Below are 23,678 nucleotides of genomic sequence, written 5' to 3' on the forward strand. Positions count from 1 at the left end.
TGACTTTAATTAACAATCATCTGAGTCAAAAACAAAAGCCTCAGTACAATGAAATGCAACAAACATGAAATGATTAATCAGAGAAAAATGTTTCAACGAATTCATTTTTAAGAAACAAAGATTCTCTGATAATAATGGACAGAAAGAATTTCTTTATTAATAATGAAATTTGGCCAACATAATGTTTGTGAACCTGCAACATTAGTGGAATGAATACAATTTGTTTTTTGTGAAATAGTTTTTTTTATTTTCACATGACGCATGCTTGTTGATATAATAAATCATTACGAATACGAAATTTATAACTAAAAATGAATAATGAATTTTAAAAGTTGATGAAAAATTTCATAAATCTCCATAACCCATAACATTGTGTTAATTGTCGATTTTTTTATCATTTTGCTTCGGAAATTTGATTTGAAGAAATTTTAAAAGCTTTGTCCAATGAACCCTATGGATGATGCAAAGCTTTTATTTAAATTGAAATTTACGGTTTTCATTTTGCTTTTCCTTCCTTTGATTATGATAATTTTTTTTTGAAACATACAGAATATCAAGCCATTGGGTTTGCTAATTGTGAAGATTATTGAATATTTTTTGATTCATTTTTTGTGATGATGCGTTCAAAAAGGCCATGGAAGTTTTGGAACGTTTGCCTCATTTATTCAAATTCCGGATGATTTATTATTTTTTAGCGTTTATCTAGGAACGTCTCCATCTGGTCAACTTCGGGCAATAAAAGTGTTGCAACAAAAAGGATTTACAAAAGGAGAGCAAGATGCAGCACTTGCACTTTCAAGGTTGATATTATCCGTTATCTATTTCTAACAAAAATTTTTGTAGAGTGAATTGTCCATATATAATACAAACTTATGATATTATTCAAGAAGATGATAAAGTTGTGTTGGAGATGGAATACGCGAATTCTAGGGTTTTATTTATTTTGTATTTGATAATGCTGTATTTTATAACAATTTCCCCCTTTTTTAAGTCACTTGAAAATATTATAAAGAAGAACAGGCCATTAAGTGAAGCTGATGCGCATCATTTTATTTATCAAATATGTTTGCAAACTTTATATATTGATGAATTGCAGTGTTCTTTGTTTTTAGTGGTTGGGACTCAGGTTGTTCACGACAATCATCTTTTGCATAGAGATTTGAAGCCCGATAATATATTACTTCATCAAGAAAAGCCTGATGGTTTGCTTATTGCAAAAATTTCTGATTTTGGCCTGGCACGAAGATTGGACCCTGGGCATATGGCTCAGACGCAATGTGGGTTTGTCATAAAAATTCAAACAAAGCCATTTTAAATAGAAGCATTTTCAATAAAAAACAAATTGATTGTTATTATTATCAAATTTTTCATTCTTTTATATTAAATTTTCAATGTTTTTGCAATCTTTATCAATATTATCCTGGATTGTGCACCGCTGTTTGAAGAACTCCTTTATACATGGTTTGCATTCAGAGAAAGTTAATTGTGATTCAAATTTATTTATTTATTTATTTATTTATTTATTTATTCGCAATTGTTCTGTTTTGCTGCTAAAGTCACCAGAAGTGTATCTGGAAGGGGTGCCGTTTGACGAAAAGACTGACGTGTGGGCAATTGGAGTAATCTTCTATCAGCTTCTCTCATCAAGGCATCATAACTGATTCTTCTCTTTCTTCTTTTGTTTTAAGCATTTTTTTTTCCAACTATTAAATTGTTTATTTTTTTGTTTTCTGTTTTAAATTATGATGAATGCGCCTTTAGGCTTCCATTCCCTGCTCAGTCTCCAGCTGAACTGATGAGGTCTGGTCAATTTATCAATCCTTTTATCATATTCGAACATTTATTTTATTTTGAACAATGTATCTTTCACTTTCGCTTTCGCTTTCACTTTTTATTTTCATACGAAATATTCAACATATATACGACATACTCATTCATACATGCTCCGTGCAACAGAATGCTCCAATCCCCTCCTCCGTTTATGCACTATGTTTCCTCCGACTGCTGGAACGTGGTGTCTGCTCTTCTCCAGCGGCAGGCAGCCAACCGGCCAACATGCCGGCAGGCTCTGTCGATGCCTTTCTTCACTCGCTTCACCACTCCACTTCCTGGCCTGCCTCCACCTCACATTTCTGAACACTTGCCTCCTCATCCCCACCCTTTGCCTCATGGTTCTTCTTCACCTTCTGCTTCTGCTTCTGCTTCTTCTACTTCTACTACTACTCCTGCTACTTCTCCCTCTTCTTCTTCAACAAGACCTGATTATATTGCTGTACATGAAGCTGAGCAGGAAGTTATAATTGGCTCTGGAAGAGCATTGATACCTTCGACGGAGATGCCTGAAGCTGCTAAGCCAGCTGCAGTTTCTGCTCCAGCAGGCATTCCACTAAATGTACACTCACCTCGGACTTCTCAATTGCAGTATTCATCATCATCACCTTCTTCTTCTTCTTCTTCTTCAGCGACAACTTCTTCTTCCCCATCCACAACCAATCTTTCTCCATCCTCTCCCCACTCACTACCTCCGACCACACCTCAGCCATCTGTATTTACACACATACCAACCCCACCTTCTTACCCTTCCTCTCAGATGCATGCGCGAACAGAGTCCCCAACCCCTGCCTCCTATCAGGTGCCTGCACCTCCTGTCGTCGCACGCTTCCCTTCTCCTCCGCCTGCTGTTCCACTGCAGCCTGGACACTCGTCTCCTGTTGCCCACTTCTCTCCCCCGCCCTCTCAGCAGCAAAGCAGCATGACTCACTCACCACCGCCAATGCCGCTTCCGCAGTCATTCTCGGCTCAGATGGAATTCACTCAGCCTCTTTCTGAGCCAGCACAGCCACCTCCAAGTTCAAAACCACAGTCTTCTTTTAACCATTCGTCTCTGAATCCAACGCCGTTCTATCCGCCAATAGGCATGCTTCCTCCCCCGCCTTCGATGGGATACCGCTCCACACAGCCAATGCCAACTGTCCCAACTTTCCCTCATCGCACTCTGCCTCCTCGTTACACCCTGCCTCCTTCACCTGCATCGTCGCAAGTGCAAAAAGTGCCAAGAAACCCAAAGACTACTTCCTTCGTCTTCTACCACCCGACTTCTTCGCCTACTTCTCATGCTGCTGCACAGCCTATTGCTCAGCTTCCACCTCCTGTGCTCCGCAAGAGCCAGCAGGAGACTCTTCCTTCTTCGCAACCAGCCCAACCTTCTCCATTGATCCAGTCTATTCAGCCTTTTCAGCCTGTTTCTGTGGAGCCTGCTCTTCCTCCTCCTCCCGATGCCTTGTCTACTTCGCCAAACTCATTTCTTCCACCACCTCGCTCAACGCAGCCCGCAAAGCTCCTTCCATTCCCTCCCTTGCTTCCACGTGTGACACCTCCTCAGACGAGTGCGCTTTCTATAACAGATCCAACAAGATATAGCGACACTGAGAATCTTTCTCAACCGCCCACTACCAGTAAGCCTCTTCCTTATCTCAGCCGCAAGCCGACGTTAGTTCTCGGCCAGCTGCCTTTTGTGATTGCGCTGCCAGATAAGTATGATAGCTCAGAGGCGATACGTGCGAGCTTTGAAGGTCTCGAACGGCTGCTCGGATTCTGCCTGCGGACAGACCTTTTCTCAGATGCGCTGTCGTTGACAGTGCTCGTGTTCCACCACCCGTCCATCAATGCGAAGGAGTTTAATACAGTCGGCATTACGATTAATTACGTGGCTCCGATTATGAAGAACTTGATACGCTGTGCCATAGTCCGTCAAGAGGAAGAAAAGAAAGCAATGGCAGGGAGGCTCTCTGGCTACGGCTATAATGACATGCAGATTGCGCCTGGTTCATCTGCATCTGTCGTGCGAAGCATCCAGCGGCTAAAGAGCGGAGTAGCTCTGATGCTCTTCCATGCTCTGCGGTATGCACCATTCCATTGCACAGACACTGAAGTGGCCGAGAGGCTGGATACGCTGTTGGAGATGGAGGAGTTTCCTCCTTTTCCTCTGATCGAAAAGGAAAGAGGCATATGGCAAGTGCACAAAAACTGGTCATTGGGCGATGAATACATTGCGCCTGGAATTATGATCAGTGGAAACGGAAACGCTGTGCTGAGTGATGGGACAGTTGTCTCAGAAAAGCAGCTCAAAAGAGCATCTGTTGTGAGGCAGGGATATCTTCTCTTCATGTTTCTGGCTCAAATAAACGATCTGAACGAAGATATATGCTTTTTGACAGCACCAAAATCTGCACCCGAGTCACCTTCATCTTCATCGTCTTCTTCATTGAACAGTCCTTCCCCTTCTTCTCCTCCACATTCTTTTCGGTCTGCTGTTATTTTGCACGTTAATCAGAAGCTTATGGAAGAATACGCTAAAAAGGCGCTGGAACTGTTTTTGTTTGTTCTAACTTTTCCTTGAAATAAGTGAATTAAGCGTTCTTTCTGTTCTTTCTTAATATTTGAAAGAATCATATATAGTATTTGCCCTCATTATAATTATTATTATTTTCTTTCCTTATTTTTCATTACTTTTTTTTATGTTTTTGATTGTGGAAACAAATTTTGAGCATTCATTCTTGGATGATTGTCTGTCAATAAATAACACTGAAAAATTGAAGAAAACGTTAAAATAAAAAAGAAAATAAAAATAATTAGTGTTTCACAGATTCATATCATGTGCAGAACACACAAGATATAAAAGTAACAACCGAATAACATAAAGGCTAATTCAAAAAAAGTAGGAAAGGCACTAAAAATTTATTGACATTCGAAAAAATCGCAAAAAACACAGATGCTCAATAAAGCTATTTTGGATAAAAAAGTTAAAACTTAAAAATTGCCAAATGCAAATACAGTAAACATAGCTCTTTAAAAACAATGATTTGAATATGAGAAAAAGACGACAGAAAAGTATTAAACAGCAAAAACAGTATGAAATCACAATGTCAAAGACAGGAGCAATCAAAACAGAAAAAACATAAATAAAAAAAGTTTTAAAAAAATTCAAAATAATTGATTGTAAGAATCTTACACAAAAACGCAAAAACAAATAAATTCATAACTTAAAACGAAAACCAAAACTGCAATAAACATCAGAACTGAGCAAAATAAAAGTTGATAACTCAAAAAATTAAAGAAGATAAAGAAAAGAGAAAAACAACAAAAAATCTTTGCTTTACTACAATTTAGCACACAAAAAATACAACTCAAACAGAAAATTCGACATCAAAACAAGGAAATCATCAGATACCAAAATCTCTACTTATGTTGCTGATGATTCTTGTAATTACTTTGATGTCTGTTACCGTGTTTGTGGCTGTTGTGGTGTTGTGAATGAGAATTAGTGTGAGAGTGTTTGTGTGTGTTATGGCGTTGGTGATACATTTCGTAGACAGTTTCCTTATATTCTGCAGGGCATAAGCGTTTCAATGTCTTCAGAGCCTCGTCGGCTGTTATTCTTTCTTCGGCTTTTTCCTTCCAGCACATCTCGACAACAAAACGGATTGCTGATAAAGTATCTCCCTCTTTCAAAATGTTACCTTCTTCGTTCAGAGGTGCGGCGCCAATTTTGATTTCATCAAAAGGTGTACGAATTTGTACAAGCTCTGAATGATTACAATCATCGCCAGATTCATCGGTGATTTCACTTTCGTTGTCAATCTCCTTTTGTGAATGCTCAACTGTTGATTTCACAGAAGATGCAGCTGATAACTCCAATCGTTGCATCTTTCTCAAATCCTTCTCTCTTTTTTTCCGAAGCTGTGTTTCAACATAATCTCTTTTCATCAAATTTGTGTTTGGTCTCTTTCCATTTAGAATATACCTCATCGAATCAAACCCACTCGCTTCTTCAAATGGCCTCTTTTTTGAGTACATCCACCACACGAGAAGCCCAAAACTAAACATGTCACTTGCCGGAGTGGCCACTTTAGTTATAATTTCTTCCAGATGAATCAACATGCTTTCTGAAAACTGAAGAGCTGGGCTTTCTTTGTTGATTGTTTTTGGTGACTCTTTAGGTGATGTAGGGAAAAGACTAGTTGAATATAACCTAAAATCTCCTGGTAATGGCGACACAGTTGCGGTAACTGGGGAAAATGCTTCTTTTTTACCAGACTCTTCATCAACATGGCTTATATTTGATTGACTATTCTTATTGCCATCTTCATATGATTCATCTCTTATTTCACAAACAATTTTTCCCTTTTTGAATTTCCCAACAAATAAACAACCGATTTCAGGCGCGCACCACCTCAAAATCTCCTCTCTTTCTTTCAAGCTCTGAAGCTTTTGTTCCAACTTTGCCTTTTTGGCTTCTTCAAATTTCTTTGTTTTTTTATTCTTAATTTTTTGTTGCAACTGAAGTTCGGCTCCAGACATAAGAGGTGAAGGAGATTCATTTCCTTTTCCACTTTTAGCACAACTCTTTATATCTGATAAAGATACTCCAGTATCCAATAGCAGATTACAATTTGAATTATCTTTAGATACATCACTGTTGTTGATCGAGTAATTCCTTGTAGAGTTCGAAGCTGGAAATGTTGCTGTGGATTCTTCAACCCTTTCAGTCGCTTTTACAAAAGCATTCTTGCATTCCTTTCCAATGTTTTTAACAATTCCTTTTCTGTGTGTTTTAGAAGATTCAATAGCCTCTTCCAATGCTTCCTCATCTTCAGGCAGAATTACAGATGAATAAAACACATTATTTGCTGAAGAAAATGCAGTGGACACAAAAAGATGAGTCGGAATAACCATCGAACGATACAATGCAGAAAGTGATGAAGGATCATACGAAGTGCTTGCTGAAGAGTACTTATCACTCCAATTACGGGGAAGAGGTGGGACTGATGATGGAGGGTGTGTTGAAGAGCAGAGAGACGGTTCAATCTGTAGCACTGCTGAAGAAGAAGAGGCTGTTGATGAACTCTTTTTATGTTTTGGTGTTGAATCGTGCTTGGAAAGAGGTGGGACATAATGATGATGAGAAGATAAATGAGTCATCAGCATCGTGTATGAAGCCATTATTGAATACTGCTTTTGGAGGATAAAGGTTTTTGGCTTTGAATCTGCTGGAAATGCAAAAATTGATTCGTTAGACTGATTTAGTACACCGATTGGGGAAGAGGAAGAGGAGGAGGAAGAAGAAGATGATGATGATGATGATGATGAGGAAGAGGAAGAGGAGGACGATGATAGTAATAATGAAGAAGATGAAAGTGGACCAAAATTATTGTTTGTGATTCTAGAAATCTTATTCGCTTCATCTGGTGATTGCAATGTTGTGAATTCTCCTTTTTCAGCAATAGACAAATCATTTTTGTCTTTTAAATTTGTTTTTTGATTAATATTCTGTGAATATTCGGAATCAGCTGAAATTTTTTCACTTTGTATTTTTCCATTTACTCCATCACTTTTCGATGAAGCAGACTGTCCTAAAACGGATTTCGATCCATCAGAGGTGAAATTCTCGGTGTGTTCTTCCATTTCAACCATCGTTATTTCTTGAGATAGCAAAAGTGGAATATCTCCTTTACGCTTAACTGCTGCTGAATTAGTAGTTGTACGTTTCTTCTGAGCTGCGTTTCCATTGTTAACTTCAAAGGGACTTGAACCAGACAACTTTTGTGGAATTTCACTTGAAGCTGATTGTTCAGAAGTCGATTTCTTTTTCAGCTTGTGATTGATTGCAGACAAAATATTTGAAGGCTTCAAACGATTCTTTATTGATTTGAGTGAAAGTGTTGCTTCTTCGTCTGCTTGTATCTTTCCATTATTCTTATTATTTGAAGACACACTTTCGCGATCTCGTTGCATAACTTCTTCTGTTTCCATCAGAAATCGCTCTTCTGCCTCTCTATTTTTCTGTTCTTCGCGTGTTGCCAAAAGCTTCTCTTTCTTTCTTTTCGTGTAAATCTGTTCAATCTCCTTTCTTTTTGCTTCCTTCTCTTCTATTTTCAAGTCTGCTGCTGACATAGGCAACAGATAAAGAGTGAAAGGATTAAGAATTCCAATACATTTTCTCCTTTGAGATGGAGAAGCCAGTGAAGGAAGAGGAATTAATGGAGATGTTGCAAATGGTGAAAGTGCAGCGGATGGAGCAGTAGATGATGGAATGCAAGATTCTGAATTAAAGGGAGATGAATGTGTAATAAAAGGAGAGCAATTAGATGGTAATGGAGAGCTGATAATTGGAGAAGTTTGGGAATTGCTTTTTGGAGAATAATCAGCTGCATTCTGGAATTGATACGGAATTGATAAGAAATGTGAATGCGAGTCCAAAGGATAAGAAGAAACAGGCACCTTCAAAGAAAGTTCAGTGGGCAAAGAATTTTGTGAACCGTTTTGAATGGAAGAGCTATTCAATGATTGAACAATGTTTTGTGGTTGACCATCAGGTGCTGATTCGCACGAGCTCATTGTTGTCTGGACTGAATCTTCTGTTGCATCTTTTTTGCTTTTGTCTTTCTTCTTCGTTTTCACTTTACGAACAATAATCTTCCTAACTTTCTTTTTCTCCTTTCTTTTTTCCGTTTCTTCAGCACCGTCTTTTGGCTTTTCGTCTTTTTCCTTTTTCAGCTTTTCTTTTTCTTCTTTTTTGTTGCAATCATTTTGTATCTTTATCTTCGTTTTGTTTTCAAAGCAGCTCAAATTCTCCTTATCTTCAGCTTCTTTATTTGCACTCGAAATATCCCAATTGCTGAAACTCTTTTCCGTTCCAAGTGTAGTCCTATCTTCTTTCTCCTCGATTCCTTCTGCCTCTTTCATAATGTTTGAAGCCTTTTTTGAAGTTTCATCTGTTTTTGATTCTTCCTTTATTTCTCTCAATGGCGCAAGTGACAGTGGCATCTTCTTTGGAATCGAGCTTTCTGTTGCTCTTTTTGAGAAATCTGTTTGCGAATGAATGCGATTGAGCGTTTTAAGCAAATAAACACACAAAGAGAACAGCGAAGGCATTTTTATGTTTGGCCTTTGTGGTTCTGGTTGCTCATCTGAAGGTTTATGCGGTGCTTTTGTCCTATTTGAAGCGTGTAAAGATGTGTGGTGGCTTGTATGACTTTTGTGATTTGTGTGACTTGTGTGACTTAATAGTTTGCTCTTCTTTGAGGACACGTCTGATTTTTCCTTTTGTTTCGAAGTGCTGCTTGAAATCAACTTAGTGTGGGTTGCTGTGCTTTTTCGTTTACTAACTTTAGAGACAGTTTTCTTTTCCTTTTCCTTTTCTTTTGACTTCGGAAGAAGTTGAGCCGATGAGCCGGATTTCGATGAGTCTCGACTTTTCGAAGGAGGCGAAGGCAGTCTTGATTGAAGTGAGTCCATTGAAATAATCCTATCAATCTGACTTTGCGTTTCACAAAGAGAGTTATTATTGCTGGTTTCATTGGAACAGTTTTCTTCTTTTGCCATGTTCTCATCTTCTTCAGAACTTTCACTTTCATCAGGGAGTGAGGCTTCTGCTTGCCTGAGCTTTGAATTTTCGCTTGATTTGTCAGACTTAAGCAAAGAAGGAGCTTCCTTTTCTTCGCAGATTCCATTGTCACTTGAATCATTCCCAATAGATAATGAATCAGGTTTGCTTTCTGAAATTAGTTTTCTGGTACTTGATTCATCCTCAGAGTCAGAAGAATCAGAAGCAATGCATAGATTTGATCGCACTATCACATCTACACTGTCACTTGATTCCAGTTGCAACTTGCTTTTAGAGAATGCATCCTCTAAGTTATCTGGCATATTCTTCAGCTCTGACAAAGCCAGCTTTTCAACTTCTGAGTTGAAGCTGTTTATCTCAACATTTTCATTAGTGCTTTCCATCAAATCTTTCTTTGTGTCTTCTTTCTCATCATTTTGTGCGATATTCTGCTTTAAAGATAATTTACTATGCTCACATTCCAGTTGTTCATCCGCTTTTGATTTCAAATTACGTGAATGTTTATGCGAAGAATGCTTTTGTTTCTTGGAATTGTTTGCACTTTTAGATTCCGTGATAGGTAAATCTTTAACTTTTTTCACTTTTTTATCAATATTATTCTTGTTGCTTTGTTGCTTCATTTTCATATTCTGCACTAAATCTCGCTTCTGTTTATAACGTTTTTGCTGATAATCCTTTTTCCGTTTAATTTTTTCAATAAGCCACCGATCTTGCTTTTTCATTTTGGCCGTTTCTTCTGCTTCAAGGATTCTTCTTTCTTTTCTCCAGAATCTCTTCATCTGAATAAATAGAGTTTGCGTTGTATCAACATTTGCCGATTTAAACGTTGCAGCTTCCATTGCTTCAACAGTTGGAATTAGCTGTCTTTTCAGGCGCTCCTCCTCTTCTTCTTTTGCCTTACGCTCCTTTTCTTCTCTCATCTTCTTGAACTTCTGCCGCTTTTGTATTCTTGCTCTTCTTGCATGCTCTCTCGATCTCTCCAAAGCAATGAACAATTCCTTATCTTCTCTTTCTTTCTTTGTAATCCAATTAAGATATCTCCACATTCTCCGTCTCTTCCTCTCTGCTGACATTTCTCCAAATCTCTCACTATCATCTAAAACTTTCAATCCGACTCCGGTCATCACTGAAGCAACACACACAATTGCACAAACGGTAGCCGTGAGAGAAAAAATCACAATCAGAATAACTCTTCTTCTTTTCTCTCTGTTCAGAGCTTCTTGCGTTTCAGTTCCGTCTTCTATTTGAGGTGATATCCTGTCGTCAGAAGAAGGATCATGCGACAAAGAGGAATTAACAATGCTTAACTGAACTTTTGGAGTTGATGCGATGTTGCCAACAAACAGCTGGATTTCAATTGCTGATGAGATTTTATTTGAAAGATGTTCATATGGCTGAAAATCATTTTGATTGGATGAAATTACTTTCTCTGAATTAGCGAATTCTTGTGCCATCGAGTAGAATGATGAAAATACATCGTTTGAAAAGTATGCAATTGCACAAGTTTCATTTATGACCATCAGATTGTCGACTCTAACTTTATGTTCGATAATGGTATTCATCAAGTTGTTTGAAGTTTCGGATAAATGATCATTGCGCTTTTTATGTTCATCAACTTTGCCAGTTGATTTACCATTTTCTGTAACTGCCTGGACAATTTGCGCATTCAGTGAACATGGATAAAAATTAGTGCCTTTCAAAACAAGCATACAGAATAAAGTGCTTGATGATGGTTGCTCTGACAAAGAAAAGCCTGAAACAGATGCAAAATGATCCATTGTTTCATAAAAATCTCCTGACATACTCTTTTCTTTCTCAGAATTGAAAAGAGAATGAAGATAACTGAAACTATGATCATTTGACAATTTGATACTTGTTTCATTCCGATTCTTTGTAATGTCATCTACAAACATAACAGCACTATGAATAATTGGTCGAAACAATGGTTGAGGCTCCTTTGTTGACTGATCAATAACTTCACAGTCGGAATGTGATATCCAAAGTGACTTTTTAGACAAATCACCATCCTCTTTGTCGCTTTCTCCTCCTTCAGTCAAATCTGAGTCTTTGAAGAAAGTCGAGTTTAAAGTAATTTTTGCATTTCCAACGCATCTTATATTTCTTTTGGCAGTTGGGAACAGAAGATTTCTGGGATTGTTATTGTAAAATGTCACAGAAGAAAACAAAGTGCTACCTCCATTAATACTGACAGCTCCGTATGCAACATCAGAAAAAGTAGTATTTGAAATATAGCTGTTTGAAGTCGATATGTGGATGAAGGATGTTGGCCATTCACATACGAAATGTGAATTGCTCATATGATACGGCTTGTTGAATGGATTATTACCAGTAACTCTATTAAATGCTGAATAAGCACTTTGAAAATGTCTTTGTTTCTTGTTTTCACTTTTAGCAAATATGAAGTCTTCAACAGTGTCTTCTAAGAAATTATTGGACATTTGAGAAGAGCTTGCATTGCCTGCAAAAGATGAATTTACAATTGCACATTGGCATCGATTGATATACACTGCCGATCCAAATGTTGTTAAGTTTGTGTTGCCATTTGAAGCAAAAGAACAGTTTGTCAAAAACACATCGGGAACCACTTTTGATGAAAGTTGATGTGTCAATCGATTCTGAAAAGCGGAAGAATTTATTGATAAATTTTTATTTGCAACAACTTCAGTTGAATCAAAATTCAAAGAAGGGGAATAAAAATGGTTGAATGATGATGCAGAAGATAGGTAGCTATCTATCAATAATATCGAAGGTGAAGGAGAAATTGTAGAATAGCTACTGCATTGATCAAATACACAGTCAGTGAATCTCAGTCCAAGTGTTCTGTTCAGTAAAGCTGAAGATGTTAGGAAAAGAATAGAAAGAAGACATTCACAAGAACTATCTTCTGATGAAACGAGGACTGGAAACTGAGAAGTGTTCATTTTTCCATTGTCAATATTTCCAGCTCCATAACTTGTGTAGCCATTGTAATTGTAACTTTTTAACGTAATATTTGAAAAACTAACGTTTTGAAATTCAACATAAGAAATTCCTTTTAGTTGAATTGCAGATATATAAGGAACTGATACTTTGTCCTTTGATGCTTGCAAAGTATTGAGTGATTGAGCTTTCTTGTTAGTTCGGATTGTTTGTGAAGCCATTGTTGCATTCTGAAGCTTATCAGGCAAGCGAGAGTAAATAATGTTATTAATACGAAGATTACGAACTATCAATGAATCTCCAGCACGAGAGCAAATGAAAGGGGTGAAAGAAATGAGATCATCTTGCACTGGCTGAGCATCATCATCATCATTTGCGAAATCAGAAGAATTCCCTAATTCTTTGTTCGGAATGTGAAAATCTGATAAATTAGCATCCATATTTCTGTTTCTGTAAGTTAGTCCTAAGAAATCAACTGGTCTTGATACTCGAATCATATCATTTGGCTTTATAACTTCAACATCCAACAATGTCAATGAGCCTCCATTTTCAATAACAAAGAGCGCCTCTTCCAAAGCAGCTTCGTTCTGATGAACACATATGCAATCCACTAAAGAAAGAATTCCCTTTTCAATAGAAAAGAGGAATGGAAGCGTCAACTCAGATAAAGATGAGTCAAGTGATTGAAGTATCGTTTGATTGCCAAATGATTTGCTTCCAAAAAGAAACACTTCGCTCGCTAATTTGTGGATATCTGTGTTTGACTCAAGTATGTTGAAAGGAAAGAGATTCAAGCCTGAATTATGAGCATATGTACTGACTGTTTCGTCAAAAAAATGTTTATGTTTCATGTTGATTGGCTTTCTTGGAATCATTAAAATTGGTTTCTCATTTGCATTACTACGAAAATGATAACTATTTCTTAATTTTTCAGATTTCTTATTCGGAGATTCGTTGGTTTTCCAGTGTTTCCATTTGGTCCAACCACTAAGTCCGCCTACAAGTGTAACTTCTTTGTTTTGAAGAACAAATGGTCCTTCCCTAAAAAGTCCTTCTTGCAAGCATCCTGTGAAAGGAACATGAGTCGAAGATAACGCAAACGATAGTGTTTGGCAAGGTCTCCTTGAGTTGTCATCGAAAACAAATTCTCCATCCAATTCCGACTCATCAAACAAACATTCAAAACTATCAACGCCTTCCTCCATGTTTCGTTTATATAATTTGTTCAATCTTTCTCTTGACGTTTTCTTCACCTGCTTCAACATCAACATGCTTGGAGGTGGAGATATGACAGCAGCGCAACTCTTTCCGCAGTCGTTGAAAATGAAGCAACTTATGTCAACAAAAAACGAATTGTCAGGTTCATCAGAATCCTCATTTTGAAGGAATCCATTAGCTTGCTTTATAGGCATTATTTCATTGACAAGATGATTACTAAGAAGTGAAACGTTGCTCTTAACTTTCTTACAGCACATAGTTTGTTGAGTTGCTTTACCTTTCACAGCAGAGGCATCAAAGTCTCCGTTTACATAATACTCATCTTCTCCGATTTGAAGCTTCTCCTCTTTAAACTTTTTCTCAATAACAAGAATCGCTCTTGTTCCTTCAGAAGAGCTTGACGTATTTTTTGAAATTCGTTCTTTGTAAATCTCAAGATTGCTTTCTCCTGTTTCATCGCAGATATCGCTTCCTGGCATCTTTATTTTGATTGAAGATTCATTCGCTTTTGCACCAAATGCGGAAATGATATGCTCATCCAATGATAGTATTGTTTGATTATTGACTTCTTGGTGTGACAAATCCAGATTCAGTAAGCTATTGCGTGTAGATATGTCTTTTGCTGCAGAATCTGTTCTTACAACTTTAATTTGTATTGCAGAATTATTTACGAAAGACACAACATCCATCAGCGGAAATGTGTTTCCTCGAAGCAAAATAGCACCACCTGAAGAAGGATGGCAGCAATCCCTCAACAAAGAGTGTCTACTAATTCTGGTGAATGACGTAGTATCATCAGCCTTTGAAGGTAATTCATTGCTATTCGACGAATAAGCATCAAACCTCACAAGACAACTCTTAAAAGAACAAGCTGAAATTAAAACATTCATAACATTTTCTTCATTCTTTTGTTGTCGTTCTGCTGATATATCGTGTGATGGAGGAGGATTCGGGGATGAAGAAGAAACAGCAGCAAGTCCGCCTCCTCCATCGGTAGACAAGCATCCATAGAAAAGGCAATGAGTCAATGCAACAGATGTGTCATAAAGAAATACCCCTCCTCCAGTGCATTCGCTATCAGAATAAAGCGTTCTTGACGAAGGCTGATGCAACATTCTCTCGAACGATTCGTGGGCCGACGAACAATCAGCAAAAATGCACTGATAAATCATTGGCGACTGAGAAGAAAGTGAACTGCAGCAAACCGCTGCAAGTGCTCCTCCAGATGATCTGATTGTGGAGCAGTTTGAAAACAGTGAATGAGACAGCAAAAAGCTGCAGCAATGAAGCAAAATACCTCCACCTCCAATGAACGGATTCAAAAGGCCGCAACCATTCAATTGCCCTGGTTGAAGAGGTGTAAATGGCTTCTGAACGTCGATATATTCTGGAGATTCATTCTTTTCGGTTTGTATTAAGTTCGTGTGCTGCACATTTTGTTTCGGTGGTTGATCTTCTGGAAATGGTTCTGTTAACATAACTGAAGGAAAAGGATTTATCGTGCAATGATCGAAAAGACAATCAGTAATCCTCAAGTCAGATGATGCGGCAGAAAGAGCTGCACCACCAAGAACAAAGCATCGACAAAGGTGACTGTTTTGTGTGTCAACAGAAGATTGTGGAGATGTTGCATTGACAGGCACAGAAAGATATGTTGAAGAGGTGCAATTCTTGAAAGTGCAGTGTCGAAGAACAAGAGAAGAGCACGAAATACAGCAGATGCCAGCACTCGAACGTCGCATTACCTTTGGCTGGTGTGATAATTCTAAAGTTTCTGCAGGTGGATATGTTCCGGTTTCATCTATTGCTGATCCATAAGCGTGCTCATCTGATGTTATTTCGCTTTCTATGTTGGAACATTGTTCAAGCATTGAGTTCTCTTTTAAGGTTGCACGTGATTGAGGATTGTTCTCGTTATTACAAAGGTTTATATGAAAAATGCTTTCACATACAGAATCTTTGGTTGAAAGAGTCGTTTTTGCTGTATGAACACAGTGCATAAACGATGAATTGCTAATTGTGATGGATGTTAAAGAACTGCAGGAATTAATTGTGATGCATGCACCCAATAATTCATTATTTTGGTCTTTCAACAGAAAATTGTGATGGTTATTTGTGTAAGATACAGAATGCTCCGCTGATTTTGAATTGAAATTACTTTGATTTTGTTGGAGTTTTTCATGGCTAACAGAAACGATGGTTGTGATTGATGTAAATGAGCAATCATTTACAGTCTGTCGTCTCAACGAATTTGTCAAGTTCTCAAAATGAATAATAGTTCCAACAACATTAGACATTAATGAATTACAAGTAGGAGTGTCACTTTCATCAGTTTCTTGCCCTCCGCAAGCTATTTTCAATTCAGATTCTTTTTTTATGTATTCAGCATAGACATGATTCATTTCAAGCTCAGCTGAGTCCAAGATGGCTATAAATGTGGACAATGCATTTTTGAATGAAAATGAAGTTATAACCGTATTGGAAATCGATATTTTTCCGGCATTCGCGAAAATAACTGAAGAAAGTTGCGAGGTTGCTGTTTGAGCATCATTTTCTTCCAAATTAGCATATTTGCTGTTGCATTTCTCGGACGATTCAGCAAATTCTGAGTTTATATCATTTTTGGATTTGATAAATGCTTTTGATTCATAAAATTCATCATTGGCAGCTAAATTGCTCGCAGAAAACGAACTTCCGCTGATTGTGCAGTGATTTAATAAAACAGAAGCATTTTGTGTGAGCGACACAAGTTTGAATTCGGGTTTGCGGCAATAAATAGAAATTTTAATGGAAATAATAGATAGTGACGAATATGAAGGCACAGAGAATAAAGCAGAAGAAGAAGGGATATCAATCAAAGATGCATCATTAAATGACGCAGATTCTTGTGATTTAATCTCGAACAATTTGTCTGTAGCAACAATAACAGGTGTTTTTTCATTTTCAACGCCTTGAATTGTCAGAAAAACAGGAAATGGAATAGAACTGGATGAACTGAATAATTGGTTCGATTGTGCATTAATCCAAGAAGTATGAACAGACCAAGCATCCAAATCAAGTTGGGCGTCCCTGTCATAATAATGTCCTGTGTGTAGATTCAGTAACATGATGCACTCGTATTTGCACAAATCTTCAAGCGAAATATTTTCATTTTGGCTATTCAATGCCTTTGAGTTTGTTATTCCTTTGCTATCTTCTTGTTGCTGTTGAATGTTTTGCAACTGATCAATCGCCAAAAGACGCTTTTCAATGGCTCTTCGCACACATTTCAGGAGAGAAATGCACGGCTTGCTTGAACCAACTCCACAATCAGTATTGTTCGATCCATTTGGAGAAAGAGAGAATGTCGAAGGAATCAACGATGAAGATTCGTTGAAAGGAAGAAAAGACAACAGAGAATCAAGAATGATAGAAGAATCGTTGGTCGTGTCAGAAGTAAATGAAAATAGTAAGTACTTAAAAGAAGATTGATTTGAATATAGAACGAATTGAGGAGAAGCAGAAGACGAAGTTGACGAAATAACGTTAAGGGGAGTCCAATAAGATGGATAATGCAATGCGCACTCGTCGTAGATGTCGTTGCCAAGCGAGTAATTTACCTGTGGCTGTATTGGTGAATGGGCAGCGTTGTTGCAGAACTTACAATCCACAATGTAACTTGCCCCGCTTGACCGAAGAGTGTTAAACAGCACTCCTCCTCTGGAAATAGTGTCTGTGTTTGCGTGATGATCGGCATCTGCTTGAATGTTTGCATGTGTCTTTGACCCAGCTTCTAGTGATGTTATTCCGCAGGTGCAGAAATCAAATGAGGAATGCAAGAGGTAAAATGGAAGAATAGAGTCAACATAAAAACATCCTCCATCCGATTTTGAAGAACAGTTGCTAAAAGAAGAGGAAGAAATCAAAAGTGAGAAATGTTTGTGAGCAGACGCATGCGTTTCCCTAAGAAAAGTTGTTGGCTTTGCAGAAACATTGAAGTCATCCAAAGAACTGTAGGGCAACTTATAGTGATCTCGCTGGGTGAGATGTGAGTGATGTGAGTGAGTGTGTGATGAAAGATAAGGCTGATTATCAAACGGAAATGTTTGTGGATGAAGTTTTCGTGGTTGATTCCCATTTACAGCTCCTAAATAAATTGTGTTTTCAGAAAAAAAGATGCAGCCGCCATTCCAAAAGGAATTGCAGCAAATAAAACTTGTTGAAAAGACAAGTAAATCAGCCGAAACAGACGAGACAGCACCGCCTCCATAAAACGGAAAAGAAGACGTTTCAAACGGAAAGTGAAAATTAAGAGGTGAATTTGAAAACTGTGCTGAATGATCTGAAACTTGCTCAGAAGCCGCAGCACAGTCAGAGAAATAGCAGTCACTCAGTTCAGAAACCGGACGAGTTGCTTCGCTGCTGACTGCTGAATAAATAAATAAGGCTCCGCCACAACGCGACAGAGAAGAAATAAAATTGCTTCTGGTGACAGAAAGGTGAGGGTATCTCGTACAGGAATTTTGTGCTGTTTCATTGCAAACATCAGAAGAATTCCAAATAAAGCAGATTGAACCGCCAAAACCTGTGCCTTCTGATGAAAGGCACGAGCAGTCAAGGAACATCGAGTTATCAATCGTCACTTTTGGGATTACATAAGATGAAGAGTCGTTTGCTTCATCTATTTCATTTTGAGTGTTGCTTTCATTTTGCTGGTTAGAATTTTTTATGAGCAGCGCACCTCCAAACAACTGTGATTGTGCTGAAGAAAACATGCAAGATGATATTGTCAGCTCAGCGCTATCAACAACGCAGATGCAGCACGCAGAAGCTGAAATATTCAGCAATTGCTCATTTTCATTATTTCTTTGTGAGACGTTGGATGCTTTGTGAAGATGGAGTTGCGAGGGTTGTTCGTTTTTTGAATTGGTATAATTTCTTTTCGTCTGGTGCTTTCTTTGAAGTAAAATAGCTGATCGCATCGATTCCTCTGTGAAAGACTGGCGTTTTTTATGAACCGAAAAAGCGCTTTTCGAAAGTTTTGATTGGTCATTCTGCTCCGTATTTTCATTTTCTTTGGATCGAAATTCATTAAAGATTGTCTCATTTTCTTTTTCTTCTTCGACCGTTTTCATCTCAAATGATGAATATCTGATGGATACGTTCATCCCTCGAGCCCATATGACTCCTCCTTCAACTCCGCTGCAAAAATGAGGACGCTCAACGCGAATCGAAGAAAACAGCACATTTATAGGACAACGTATCGTACTAACGTTGCTTGAATTCTGATTGTAGCTACTTTCAAATCGAAAGAACCCTCCTTCTATACTACTCGAACTTGTGCAAGAACAATGCAAAATTCCACAGTTGCTTACGACAACGGTTTTTGTTGAAGAATTCATTTCAAAAATATGTGGATATTTCAAATCAACTATACTAGAGGATGCATTGCTAGTTATATTTACGAAATACGTATCAAGGAGTTCGAAACAGTTGAAGGTTGATGACGCTTTGATGCAATGCCCTGTGGTAAAACTTAGGTTACAAAACAATGAATTTGATACAGATAATGATGATTCATTTGTCAAAGTAATGGCAGTTCTTAAGTTAACGCAATTTTCAGGACCTAAAATAATGCACTCATCTAAAATGAGAGATCCGGTTCCTTCTAAATAAAATGTTGAAGTGTCTGCATTATTGGTTGAATATTCACATGATTGAAAAGTTAGCGTGGTGCATTGTAAATCGCATGATACAAGTTGAAACAAAGATTTTTCTTTTTCCAACGAAGATATCACGCAAGTGCGAGCATAGTGACCTTTTATAGATGTTGACTCTTAAAAAAATGTTAAATTATTAAAAATTTATGCTTCTGCAAACCAAACAAATACTGTGAATTCTCCTTATAGTCTCCATTGCACATATAAAATTTAACGTTGTGCGGGTGACTTTTGATGGCCATTGATAAAGTCAAACATGGAAGATAATCGAGATGTCCACAAGGGAAAGAACTTGATCCATCTGGTGAAACAACAATATCTTCTTCGTACGTTGAACGCATCGCACCATCTTTGTCATTGTAAGCGATGCATATGCACAATATGCATGCCAAGAGCATTGCAATCGCTCTTTCTTTAAATAGATCTCCACCCATTGGCACGTCATTTGAAAGCTTGTTTTTTAATTTATTTTTTCGTTTACGCAACATTCGATTTATTAATCAATAATTTTTATTTTAAATATAGTTTTTGACAAAATGTGTCTTCCTCCTCCACCTCCTCGGAGTAAGCAATCTTTTGATGATGAAGAATTTAGAAAGCGTTTAATGAGCGCGCCTCCGCTTTCTCGACAGTTGACAACTGTTCTTCCAACGGACTGCTTTGATTCATTTGAAGATGTGATTATTGAAAGGAACAGGTTTTCTCCTTTCTTTTGGAAATTTTATTTTAATGAAAAAATTATTTCATGTTTCATAAATCTTAAATAATAAACAACTAGTTTTCGTGTATATAAAGCCGGAACTGAAGGAGTTTGCTTTGTTTTAATTCATGGAGCCGGTCTTTGTGCAATGGAATGGGGACTGTTTACAGTTGTGCTTTGATTTTTCTTTTAACAAGTTGAATTTTTTTTAACAAAATGATTTTTGTTGTATAAAAGCGATTAGTTAAGGGGAAAGCTCAAGTTTTAGCAATTGACCTTCGTGGGCATGGTTTGTGACGTATTTCTAAGCAAATAATTAATTATCATTGTTTGTGTTATTAGGTCATACCTATACAGAGAATGATGAACAAATGGATCTTCAAACTCTTGTTGATGATGTTGTTAGTGTAGGTTTGAAATCTCTCATTTTTGTTGTATTCTTTTTGATTTTATGTTATGATTTTAACAGTTAACAAAGTTCTTCCTGCACATCATGAAGGTTTATGCTTGATGGGACATTCGCTGGGTGGTTCTATTGCAATCAGCGTAGCTCATCAAGGACATTTGGTAATGATTCTTTTTTCTTTTTAAGATTTATCAACTTTTTTTTTGAAATTTTTAATTGAATTTGTGTGAATCAATCCAACATGATTGCTTGACTGCTGATTCAGACATCTCCGCTAAGAGGTCTGTTCGTGATAGAAGTTGCAGAAGGAACTGCCATGGACTCCCTTTCAAGCATGGATGGAATCCTTGCTTCGAGGCCCGTTCAGTTTCCCTCAATGTTGGCAGCATCAAAATGGGTGTATGTTTTTCTTCTTCTTCTTCCTCCTCCTCACTTTTAATTGTATATTGGTGATAACAATGAATATCAATCTGTTCGCATCATTATTATTCTAAAAAATATTTTTATATTCTTTACTCACATATCTTGTTTATTTGTGTTTTCTGCTTCTTTTATCGCCTTTGTGCTTGTGTATTTTTAATGAAGCTGCCCAAACCTTACGAGAAACTTCTTATCAGCCACACTCACAACACCTTTTCTCTTTGCCCCTGCTCCCACAGGCACACTTCTTCCTCACTCGTGCACTGATGTTTTTAAGTCCCCCGATGGAAAGGCTTCAAGCTCAGAAAGCTCCAAAAAGGAAGAGGTTGGATCAGAAGAGTCCAAAGAAAGTGCAGAGAAAACAACAGAAACCGCAAAGGAATCAACTGCAAGTAAAAATCTTGAGCCATTCACTTCCTTTGCTGACTGTTTGAACCAGCCAGGGAAAGTCGTGTGGAGGGCGCATCTCTTCGAGACAAAGCCCTTCTGGCACGGCTGGTATTTTGGGATGAACAAGCGGTTTCTTTCGACTCCTGTTCCGAAAGTGCTTATCGTTGCTGACATTGACCGATTGGACAAGGATATGAACATCGCCAATATGCAAGGCAAGTTTCAGTTCAACATCATACCAAACACGGGGCACCACATCCACGAAGACGCTCCAGAGCGCCTCGCCAGCATCGCATGCTTATTCCTTGAACGTTATTCTCTCACTCCAGAAAAGATGAAGGCTGCTCCGGCTTCTGGTTCAATTGGACTTCCTCGGTTCCTCTCTCCTTCCATTCCTCCAAATTCTTTCCCTTCACATGCACGTCCTTCAAAAGATGCAGATAGCACCCAACATCGCATTCATTCAGCATCTTCTAATGAAAAAAAAGAAGAAAGTAATTGAATAATATAATTTTCTTTTCAAATGTATTTTTAATAATTACGTTCTCTTTTGTAGAAGAAATGTTACAATGATTTGTGAATAGCATTTCTTCATCAACTTTTTTCATGGATAAATATAATTGTTGATAAATATTTGATTAAGCATTAAAAAAAAGTTCTTTCTGTTATTAAAGTTTTAAAATTTTGTTATGGGTAGTCTGGAAATAATTGTGATGGATTAAATTTTTTATTTTTGCTGTAATCTTTCTGGTATTGTGTTTACGCGTTGCATTTTTGATTAAATTATCTTATTTTTGTTCAAGTTACAAATTTTGGATGTCTTTTGCCGAATTTGAATCTGATAATGATTCGTATGGGATACCACAAAAAGCAGCAAGGACTTCTTTCTACTCACTTGATGGAGAGATTTCTGAGCCTGTTTCTAGTAATCGAGACTTGAAAATCTTTTCGAGATATGATTCATTCAAAAGAAAGCGTGAAGATAATATATCAAGACCTCCACCAAAAAAAGCCCAGCAAAGACCAGTACTACGTCAAACAACTCTTTCATTTCCGCCAAAAGAAATTTCTAAAATGGATAGGTCCAACTTTAATGGGCAGCCTCTTGATGCTTCACCATTATCATCTTCGCCTTCGCATTCAAGGAAAAAGATGGAAGAATCGTTTATAACGAATCATGAAGTTGCCCTGCGAACTGTATCTGGGATTTCATTTGAAAAAACATTGACTACGCTTACGGTAGATGAAGCATTAACAGTGAAACTTACATTAGACGAGAAGGCAATTCTGCCTTCTCCAAAAAAAGATGAACACAAAGTTTTATCGCTCGTAGTTTGTTGTGTCAGCTTTGTTTTTTAAAGTTAAACTTTTATTTTAGGAGTTGTTTGGAATAGTAACATCCGTTCTAACCAATCAAGAAGGAACACCGCCAGGATGTATTCTTCTGACTGTTGTAGATGATCATTATTCAGAAGGAATTCGAGTAATAACATGGGTTTGCGAGTTTTTACAATTTTTCAATGTGCATTTCTGTAAATTGCAAATGATATTTTTTCAGACTCATATGCTCCCATCTGGAGAAGCCATTGCTGGCCGCTCATATCGTTTTATCGGAAAGATGGGACTATTTCAACATCAAAAAGTTATGAAGTCTTTATGGGTAGAGCAAATTTCAAGTGATGAATGTGAATATTTGAGAGGGGCTTCGCTTTCAAAATGGAATTTGGAAGAATGAAATGAATCTACAAATTTTTTGTTATGTTTACATAGTTTTCATTTCATTGAATGAAACAATTCAAATCTTTAATGTATATTTTTTTTTGTTAAAACTTTGATTTTCACGACGAGTGCGGACTCATAAGTTTCACATTCCAGATGAAATAATCATGGATGGGCGTCGTTTGATGACAGTTTTCTTTATACCAGTTATAAATGCCTTTTGTTTTCTGCTTCCTCTCACCAAATTCCAATCTTGGAAATAAATTTTAAAAATTAAAAATCACTATTTAATATGAGACATGCAAACCATAACGGAGAGAACCATCGATACATGAAGATTTGTCTGGTTTCATTGAAGTTATCGTTCCGTATTTTTCCATAAACTGAAAAAAAAAAAAGATGCAAAAAAAATCAATGTAACAATGTTATGGAATTAATACTTTTTTCTTTTTTCTATCTAAATTTGAAGTTACAATATCCAGATTTGAATTTGTGAAGCTTGATTTGTTCCAAATCCATGAACCACTAACGTTCAAAGCAGCTTCACCATATTCGTACTTATACGCTTCGTGTTCCACTTTTTTAGAATCTGGATCTTAATTTAATATTTTTTGATTTTCAGTATTTTAATAGCACGAAGAATACCTCCGCTTTCAAAAATAAACTCTGTCTCTTTTTCTTTCTTATTCTCTTCTTTGCGTTCTTCCAAAGACTTTACATCGCCAGTTCCTTCCATAACCAGTAAAGGGAGTTCGTTCGATGTGTTAAGAGACATTTCTT

The 23,678-nt window shown here is 37.4% G+C and overlaps 5 protein-coding genes across 5 annotated transcripts; 3 read left to right on the plus strand and 2 right to left on the minus strand.

Annotated features, from left to right (window-relative positions):
- Window positions 1-1,795: 1,795 nt before the first annotated feature.
- MONOS_3962 (uncharacterized protein) lies at window positions 1,796-4,839 on the plus strand (the record flags this gene model as incomplete). The annotated part of the gene is made up of 2 exons (XM_067873996.1): window positions 1,796-1,800; window positions 1,957-4,839. The coding sequence occupies 2 exons, from the start codon at window positions 1,796-1,798 to the stop codon at window positions 4,397-4,399; spliced, it is 2,448 nt and encodes an 815-aa protein (XP_067728356.1). The 3' UTR covers window positions 4,400-4,839.
- MONOS_3961 (uncharacterized protein) lies at window positions 4,541-18,711 on the minus strand (the record flags this gene model as incomplete). The annotated part of the gene is made up of 2 exons (XM_067873995.1): window positions 4,541-17,690; window positions 17,760-18,711. 2 exons carry the CDS (start codon window positions 18,709-18,711, stop codon window positions 5,239-5,241), a joined length of 13,404 nt encoding a protein of 4,467 aa, XP_067728357.1. The 3' UTR covers window positions 4,541-5,238.
- A 984-nt stretch (window positions 18,712-19,695) lies between these two features.
- Window positions 19,696-21,762, plus strand: MONOS_3960 (putative protein phosphatase methylesterase 1). The gene is made up of 8 exons (XM_067873994.1): window positions 19,696-19,714; window positions 19,789-19,960; window positions 20,042-20,132; window positions 20,201-20,252; window positions 20,306-20,374; window positions 20,433-20,530; window positions 20,635-20,768; window positions 20,955-21,762. The coding sequence occupies exons 2-8, from the start codon at window positions 19,800-19,802 to the stop codon at window positions 21,679-21,681; spliced, it is 1,332 nt and encodes a 443-aa protein (XP_067728358.1). The 5' UTR covers window positions 19,696-19,714; window positions 19,789-19,799; the 3' UTR covers window positions 21,682-21,762.
- A 124-nt stretch (window positions 21,763-21,886) lies between these two features.
- Window positions 21,887-22,983, plus strand: MONOS_3959 (uncharacterized protein). Its single transcript, XM_067873992.1, has 4 exons — window positions 21,887-21,929; window positions 21,983-22,511; window positions 22,558-22,674; window positions 22,738-22,983. The coding sequence occupies exons 2-4, from the start codon at window positions 21,996-21,998 to the stop codon at window positions 22,912-22,914; spliced, it is 810 nt and encodes a 269-aa protein (XP_067728359.1). The 5' UTR covers window positions 21,887-21,929; window positions 21,983-21,995; the 3' UTR covers window positions 22,915-22,983.
- Window positions 22,984-23,043: 60 nt separating this feature from the next.
- MONOS_3958 (uncharacterized protein) lies at window positions 23,044-23,673 on the minus strand (the record flags this gene model as incomplete). Its single annotated transcript, XM_067873991.1, has 4 exons — window positions 23,044-23,150; window positions 23,206-23,281; window positions 23,339-23,493; window positions 23,544-23,673. 4 exons carry the CDS (start codon window positions 23,671-23,673, stop codon window positions 23,044-23,046), a joined length of 468 nt encoding a protein of 155 aa, XP_067728360.1.
- Window positions 23,674-23,678: the final 5 nt, after the last annotated feature.

This window comes from Monocercomonoides exilis, assembly GCF_001643675.1.
Source record: "Monocercomonoides exilis strain PA203 chromosome Unknown scaffold19-1596985, whole genome shotgun sequence".
NCBI classification, from domain to species: Eukaryota; Preaxostyla; order Oxymonadida; family Polymastigidae; genus Monocercomonoides; species Monocercomonoides exilis.

Coding starts and splice junctions, on each gene's coding strand:
- MONOS_3960 (XM_067873994.1), top strand. CDS start 19,800: ATGTGTCTTCCTCCTCCACCTCCTCGGAGTAAGCAATCTTTTGATGAT. Junction 19,961..20,041: donor GTGATTATTGAAAGGAACAG/GTTTTCTCCTTT, acceptor ATAAACAACTAG/TTTTCGTGTATATAAAGCCG. Junction 20,133..20,200: donor TGGAATGGGGACTGTTTACA/GTTGTGCTTTGA, acceptor GTTGTATAAAAG/CGATTAGTTAAGGGGAAAGC.
- MONOS_3959 (XM_067873992.1), top strand. CDS start 21,996: ATGTCTTTTGCCGAATTTGAATCTGATAATGATTCGTATGGGATACCA. Junction 22,512..22,557: donor ACAAAGTTTTATCGCTCGTA/GTTTGTTGTGTC, acceptor CTTTTATTTTAG/GAGTTGTTTGGAATAGTAAC. Junction 22,675..22,737: donor GAATTCGAGTAATAACATGG/GTTTGCGAGTTT, acceptor ATATTTTTTCAG/ACTCATATGCTCCCATCTGG.